General features: G+C 36.2%; 1 protein-coding gene across 5 annotated transcripts in view; it reads right to left on the bottom strand.

Annotated features, from left to right (window-relative positions):
- Window positions 1-7,175, bottom strand: part of cald1a (caldesmon 1a) — a 57,427-nt gene that overhangs the window by 12,385 nt on the left and 37,867 nt on the right. For all 5 annotated transcript variants that reach the window (XR_001638201.1, XM_016535435.1, XM_016535438.1 and 2 more), the window contains 4 exons: window positions 6,233-6,330; window positions 4,620-4,890; window positions 2,779-2,919; window positions 824-867 (listed from right to left, as the gene is read on the bottom strand). Coding sequence is in view for 4 of the 5 variants with exons in the window: in XM_016535435.1 (XP_016390921.1) it covers window positions 824-867; window positions 2,779-2,919; window positions 4,620-4,890; window positions 6,233-6,330 (554 nt within the window). In the remaining variant the exon portion in view is untranslated. The remainder of the gene's footprint in view (window positions 1-823; window positions 868-2,778; window positions 2,920-4,619; window positions 4,891-6,232; window positions 6,331-7,175) is intronic.

The raw sequence follows: 7,175 nt of genomic DNA, 5'->3' as shown, positions 1-7,175 counted from the left end.
GACACAGACAGATAGATAGATAGATAGATAGATAGATAGACAGACAGATTGATGATAGGGACACAGATACACAGATAGATAGATAGATAGATAGATAGACAGATTGATGATAGGGACACAGATAGATAGATAGACAGACAGACAGACAGACAGACAGATTGATGATAGGGACATAGATAGATAGATAGATAGACAGATTGATGATAGGGACACAGATAGATAGATAGACAGACAGACAGACAGACAGACAGATTGATGATAGGGACATAGATAGATAGATAGACAGATTGATGATAGGGACACAGATACATAGATAGACAGACAGACAGACAGACAGATTGATGATAGAGACACAGATAGATAGATAGACAGACAGACAGACAGATTGATGATAAGGACACAGATAGATAGACAGACAGACAGACAGATAGATAGATAGATAGATAGACAGACAGACAGACAGACAGATTGAATGATGATAGGGACACAGACAGATAGATAGATAGATCTATGTGTATTTTACACAATGTTAACAGTTGCTTTCTGACATAATTGAATGTATCCTTGTTTTTATAAACTGAGGGACGAGTCAACATAATTGTCTGTGGTTATCAACAACGTGCCACAAGTGATGTCGAGAGAGCTTAACTTGTTTTGAAAGCGGAACATTCTTTATCCAACCCAAAAGTACTCTGAATACTTCAGATTATTAATTGATGTAATTAATCTTATTATTTGGCCCCTTATGGAAACATTTGTGTATAGAAGCTGAATAACATGTTTTCAAGAAAGGTCTGCGAGGAGTTAAAGTAGAAGTGATCACCTCTTCTGTGCTGATCTGTTGAGAAATTCTGCCCTCTCACCGATCTGGGAAGAGAAATCAAACAATGGATAGATTTAAGAAAGGTCACTGCTTTGGTCATGAGGAACACACACACACTCACACACACAGATGCGACTATCTGTCGGACTATTCTGAGAGGCAAGAGACTAGCCTGTCCTTTTCAGTATGAAACTGTCACGGGGCCAGGAAAAGCAGGGCCCTTTTCAGCCCTCTCTCTCTCTCTGTGGGAACCGTGGCCTGTGTTTATGATATATGACAAGAGGGCTAAGAGGGGGAAAGTGTTCCTGTGAAGCAACAACAAAAACCACACAGACAACACACATACACAGCCCAAAAGCATCAGAAAAAAATCCACTCCCCCTCAACCGAATGTGGGAGTTCCTAAAATACTCCTCAGCAGGAAATTCCCCATTCTCAGGCGTGTTTGAAACGGCTCCGTTAGAATGCGGTTACAGTAATCCTATTAGTCTAATGGTCTTCCTGCGTCCCCCCAGAGTTCACGTCTTGAAGAACGCAGCTCGGCTTTATCTCACAGAAACATGACTGCGCCATTTTGTGTTTTTTGTAAAAGATGGATTCCAAAGGGAAGAGAAGAAAAGAACTGTCTTCGAAAAACCACTGACGGCAGGAAACCCATATTCAAACATGCGAGAACCAGGAAAAGAATTTGGAAATGAGATGTACGGCATCAAAAAGCACCACGACTACAATATAGTGATGTGATACAAATGATTATTTTGTTATAATCCATAACCTATATTATGGCTGATATAACAGCGGTTTAATATTAAACTAATCTGTCTACCCACAAAATAGGAGTTTAAATCACACAAATGCATCACACAGCATGCAGTACATACAGTGTACATGATGACAAAGCAGATCTGTGAACGTATCATCTGCGCATGATGAATAGGAGGAAAGGGTTTTCTTTCAGCACAGATATTACAAAATAGATAGCACAAAAATGTATGTCATTTATAAAACTTAAAAAAAAAACTTTACCATGGTAAGCACAGTGTCCACCAAAATACAATAGTTACTACATTTATTTATGAATTAATAAATAAATAAGATTGAGATCTGTCAGTGACATGGCCTAGTAGTTAGTGCATGCATAATTTTTACATTTATAAGAGAAAGTATACATTTTAGGTTCATTATATTATATTATTCTTGTATATATATATATAATATAATATAAAACATTTTAATTCTTGAATAATTTGTATGTATTTATAAATAAATATACAAGAATTATATCACTATATATATTATTATAATTATATCATAATAATATAATATAATAATTAACCTATAATTTATACTATATATGATTTATATTTATTACATATTAATTATAATATAATTATTGTATAATTACAAATACATAAAAATATTCAGGAAATTAGAAAAATGTCTGAAATACACAGTTATCATTAATGCTATAATATATTAAAATAAATTTCTAATAATATATTAATTGTATATTTAAAAATACATACAAATTAATCAAGAATGGAAAAATATTTTATATCCATTCTTGTCATTACAATTATATAAATTATAAAATTCATATAAGATCTCATTCAGAAGCTTTTTTATGCTTAATTTCATATTCTGATGACAGAAGTGGCTAACATCATATTACGTTTTTATGTACAAACAATAACTCTAGTAACTATGTTAAAAAATGGTAACAATGGGGGTTATTCCCTTTAAACTAGCACATGCATGCTTCAGTGCACACCAGCTGCATTAATGCACAATCATCAAGTTGCTGTCCTCCTCATTATGTTTACAAGATATGGCAGATAATTGCTTTTTCATGGGGACAGTGTGTTCCTATGAATCAGCTGACGCTGTGCTGCCGGTTGATTGACAGCTGTGGAGAGAGAGCGAGAGAGAGAGAGAGAGAGAGGGCAGCTGCTGACCTTCAGGGAGGATCCTCTGGGACTGACACACTTAAAGGGCTTCCTGGCCTCTCCGTCCACCGAATCCTCCACTTTCTGCCTCTTCTCGGCCGCCTCTGCTCTTCTCTTCTCGATCTCCTCCTTCATCCTCCTCTTTTCCTCCTGAAGAATAAAATAAACGCACATTCATCACCTCAAACAGAGAGACGGCACACACAGAAACACCACCAGCAGACTAACTTGGGATCCCAGAAAATGCCCTTTTTTTACAATAAACGGGGATGATAACGAGACAAATGAACAACAGAATCAAGACGGTCTCTCTGCGGAAGCATAACGTGAACTGGCAGCCGCCCGCATTCCACAGCAGCTGGGAAATCATAAAGAAGCCTTTTTATTTACACCACGGTTTTTGGCACGGCCCACTAGCATCAGCACGGGGCCCTCTAATCTCTAATTAGTCCTTTTTCATTTACTGCCTCTGTTCATTAGGAACAAGGAACATATTTGCATGACAATGCCAGGAGCAGGCCTCCACGAGGAGGGACGGCTGTGTTTCTGAAGCTCATGTGCAGTCATGTGGAACTCACACTGGGTGCGATCGCACTAATGTTAATGTAAATGATGTGGAATTCGTTTAAATTACGACGGGGTTCAATACTGATACTGTGAGCACAAGAGTTTCATAGATAATTGACACCACAGCCACAGGTCGCCTAATATCAAATTACCGTTAAAGCCAAGATAACAATATGATACTCTAAGCATAAAAGCACGCAGTACTCACTAATACTGGGTAAAATAGCCATTTTTCTTGTATTAGACTAAACCATTTTTAGAATTTTTATTTTTTTGTAATGAGTGAAATGTATAGTATAAAAACTACCGTTCAAACGTTTGGGGTTGGTACGATTTTTAAAAAGGTTTCTTAAAGTATCTTACGCTCACCAAGTCTTTGAATCAAAAAACACAGTAAAACAGCAATATTATGAAATATTATTACAATTTAAAATAACTGTTTTCTTATTTAGTATATTTTAAAATGTAATTTATTACATTTTAGTCTTCAGTGTCACATGATCCTTCAGAAATCATTCTAATATGCTGATTTACTGTTAACATTTATTATTATCAATGTTGAAAACAGTTGTGCTGCTTATTATTTTGTGGAAAACATACTTTTTTCAGGATTATTCGATGAACAGAAAGTCCAAAAGAACAGCATTTATTTGAGTTGTGTGTCTTTACTGTCACATTTGATCGATTTAATCCATCCTGACTGAATACAAGCATTAATTTCATTCATTCTCTTTTGAACTGTGGTGTATATTTCTCTTAATTGAATTTGTGTCACCAAACTTGTCACAATGCACTGTAATGTAATTGCCTTTTCTGTAGGATTCATAGGATGCTGCCTTCAAATTTGCTACACAAAAATATGGAATAATCTACCCAATATTTCTATACTTATTAGAGTAGCATGCTGTTAGTTTAGAAACATATTAATGTCAAACAATTGGAAATAATTGCCAGTTTGGAGAAGAAAGCTACTGTTTGAAAGACATCCAATATTAAATTAAAAACCTACACTAGTAACAATAACTGTGGTAAATTTTGCTATTATTATATATTTTTTCTATTTACTGTTTTTAAGTTTTAAACTCTCAAAAGGACATCCATAAAACATCCAAGTACAGTTACATGCTATTCAAAACGCAGTGTTTACAGAAGCGACCTAATTTTGCTGACAGCACCCTCATCAAGATTTTCACTCACAGAAAAGCGAATCGAAGCAAATTCCACCGCGCCTGTGAAACCGCTACCTGACCAGGAAATGAATCATTGACGTTAAGCGAACACACCTCGTCTCTGGCTTTCCTCTCGGCCTCCTCCTGCTTCCTCCGCCGCTCCTCCTCTTCCAGCACCTTCCTCCTCTCCTCCCTCTTCCTCTTCAGCTCCTCTAGCTCCACCTCGGCCTCCTGCTGTTTCTGCCTCATCCTCTCAAACTCCTCGCTCTCCATCTCATCTCTTCTCCTCTTCAGTTCCTCCAGCTTTCTCTCGGCCTCCAAGCGAGCATCCTCGCTGTCTGCCTCGTCTGCCTCTGGCGCCTCAGGAGAGCGCAAGCTGCCTCGGCTGTCACACAAACAAACAAGCAGCGCACCGTTGGTTACTTACACAGGTTAAATGGCCTGTCAACAGCTTTACGTGTCCATGTTCTTTATGTGTAAAGAAAACCCAACCTATTCACACACAGACTTGGTGAATCAGCAGCACAGCCCTGACTAAGGTAACACAGTCTCCAGTTACAGCTGAGAACAGCCCTCAGGACACGGCAGATCAGGTGACTAGAGTCAAATACTCCAGCACGCAAAGCGAATAGAGCTAAACACATATAAATAACCCACTTTATCTCAACAAGGTCAAAACAGACAAACAAGACAAGTGGAATGGGATTATTTTGTCTGTATGTTCATGTTAATGTCCTGTACACAATGTCGACAGTGTTTTTATGTGCTTTTAACAACTTCCTGCCATTAGATTACAACATTAGATAAATATTTAGATGTGACCACAGATTTATTTAATGAAAAATAAAGAAATAAACGTTTCTGTTAATCTAAAGATTTATATATATATCAAACGATTAATCGCGATTAATCGCATCCAAAATAAAAGTTGTTGTTTGCATAATATATATGTGTTTATTTATTATGCATATATTAATACACACACATACAGTATATATTTTGAAAATATTTACATGTACTTACATGTCTATATTTATATTCATATAATTAATATTATAAATAAATATATTTAATATATAAACATGACATGTTTTTCTGAAATATATACTGTACATGCATGTGTGTGTATTTATATATTCATAATAAATATACACAGCACACATACATATATTATGTAAACAAAAATTGTTATTTTGGATGTGATTAATCGCGATTAATCGTTTGACAGCACTAATATATATAAATGTGATTATTGGTTATTGTTGCAAGGAAAATGCTTAAATGCATATTGGGTTTTTGCGAGCGCTGTATATTTCTTTAAAGAAAAAAAAAAGGGGGAAAACAAAACAAAACAAAACATGGAATATAGGTTCTATTTTACACAGAGATCTATATTACATATGTAAATATGTATTATGTTTTAAATATGAATTTGTTATTATCTGCAAAGACCTGATGCTAATGTGAAGAAAAAGTGGAGAAATGAGGAAAATGTGTGGAAAATTTAATATGATTTATGTGTTCAATCTGCTACAACAAAAATAAACAGTCAAATAAATAATAAAAGAAAATACAATAAAAAATAAATGAAATAAAACACTTTTTTCATGCTGTGATTTACAGATCACAGGCTGCCAAATGTGGAATTCTGGGAACTCTAAATTGTTTGGAAAAAGAAAGCCTGGACCATCCTAACACAATCATTAATTGTTTATATGAGCACTGACCTGAAAGTCCTCTCAGCTTTCTTGTGTTTGGGAGTGCTGTCCTCGCACACTCCTCCATTGGGCTGTTTATTCTTCCTCATCACATCTTCATCTTCCAACTGCACACACAATCAGAACTGAGTGATGTGTGTATGTGACATGCACGTGTGTGTGTGTGTGTGAGAGAGACAGTGTGCTGGAAGAGTTTTGGAAGAACAAAATGTGGGTGCTGTTGGTTCACTCGCTGGATAAATGCTGGTGATGTTTTCACACACACTTCCCATCAGTTCCCAAAAGACATGCAGCAAGCAGTGAACACACGGTGTGCAACCGCTGACCATTGATTACACTGATCAGGTTTTAAACCTGCGTTGTTTTAATGTGAAATGCACTCTGGTGCAAACACTACACACTGTGCTCAAACTAGTGCCTGGAGTGATTTAGGATTTTGGGGAGGAACATTTTAAAAGGCTAAGTCATGAAATGACTTGTGTATCCAAAACTGTTAAGACCCCATGAAATGGCTTGATGAATGCAGCTTTCTTTTTTGTGTTTGGCATATTTCCAACTGAAACAGGAAGTTGTAGGGTTTGCCTTTTTATATTCAATAGCCAATAATCTTTCATTTCAGATTATGATTTGCTACTGGAGGCAGGCTGCATTAGGTATTATTTTTATTGGCCAAAAACATCCATGCCTGTGAGAACAAAATCAATATTGTCTGTAAATAGAAATGCTACATTCCATTCAACTTGGAAAGTCCTAAAATACCCATTGCAAAAAAAAAAAAAAATGCCACTGGTCTTTCAACTTGGAAACTGAGGCGGAAATCTTTGAACCTGACCTTGATGATGTCATGAGAACATGGTGGGCACTCAGATGCACACAATCGATGACAAAAATGCTAGTGTTGCCACTTTTTGTTTATATGTCATTTTCTGAGCACCACACAACAAAGCAGTAT

This window comes from Sinocyclocheilus rhinocerous, unplaced genomic scaffold, assembly GCF_001515625.1.
Source record: "Sinocyclocheilus rhinocerous isolate Xijiao unplaced genomic scaffold, SAMN03320098_v1.1 scaffold395, whole genome shotgun sequence".
In the NCBI taxonomy this organism is placed as follows: Eukaryota; Metazoa; Chordata; class Actinopteri; order Cypriniformes; family Cyprinidae; genus Sinocyclocheilus; species Sinocyclocheilus rhinocerous.
Note: the sequence above shows the minus strand (reverse complement) of the source record. Positions and strands in the feature narration are given on the sequence as shown.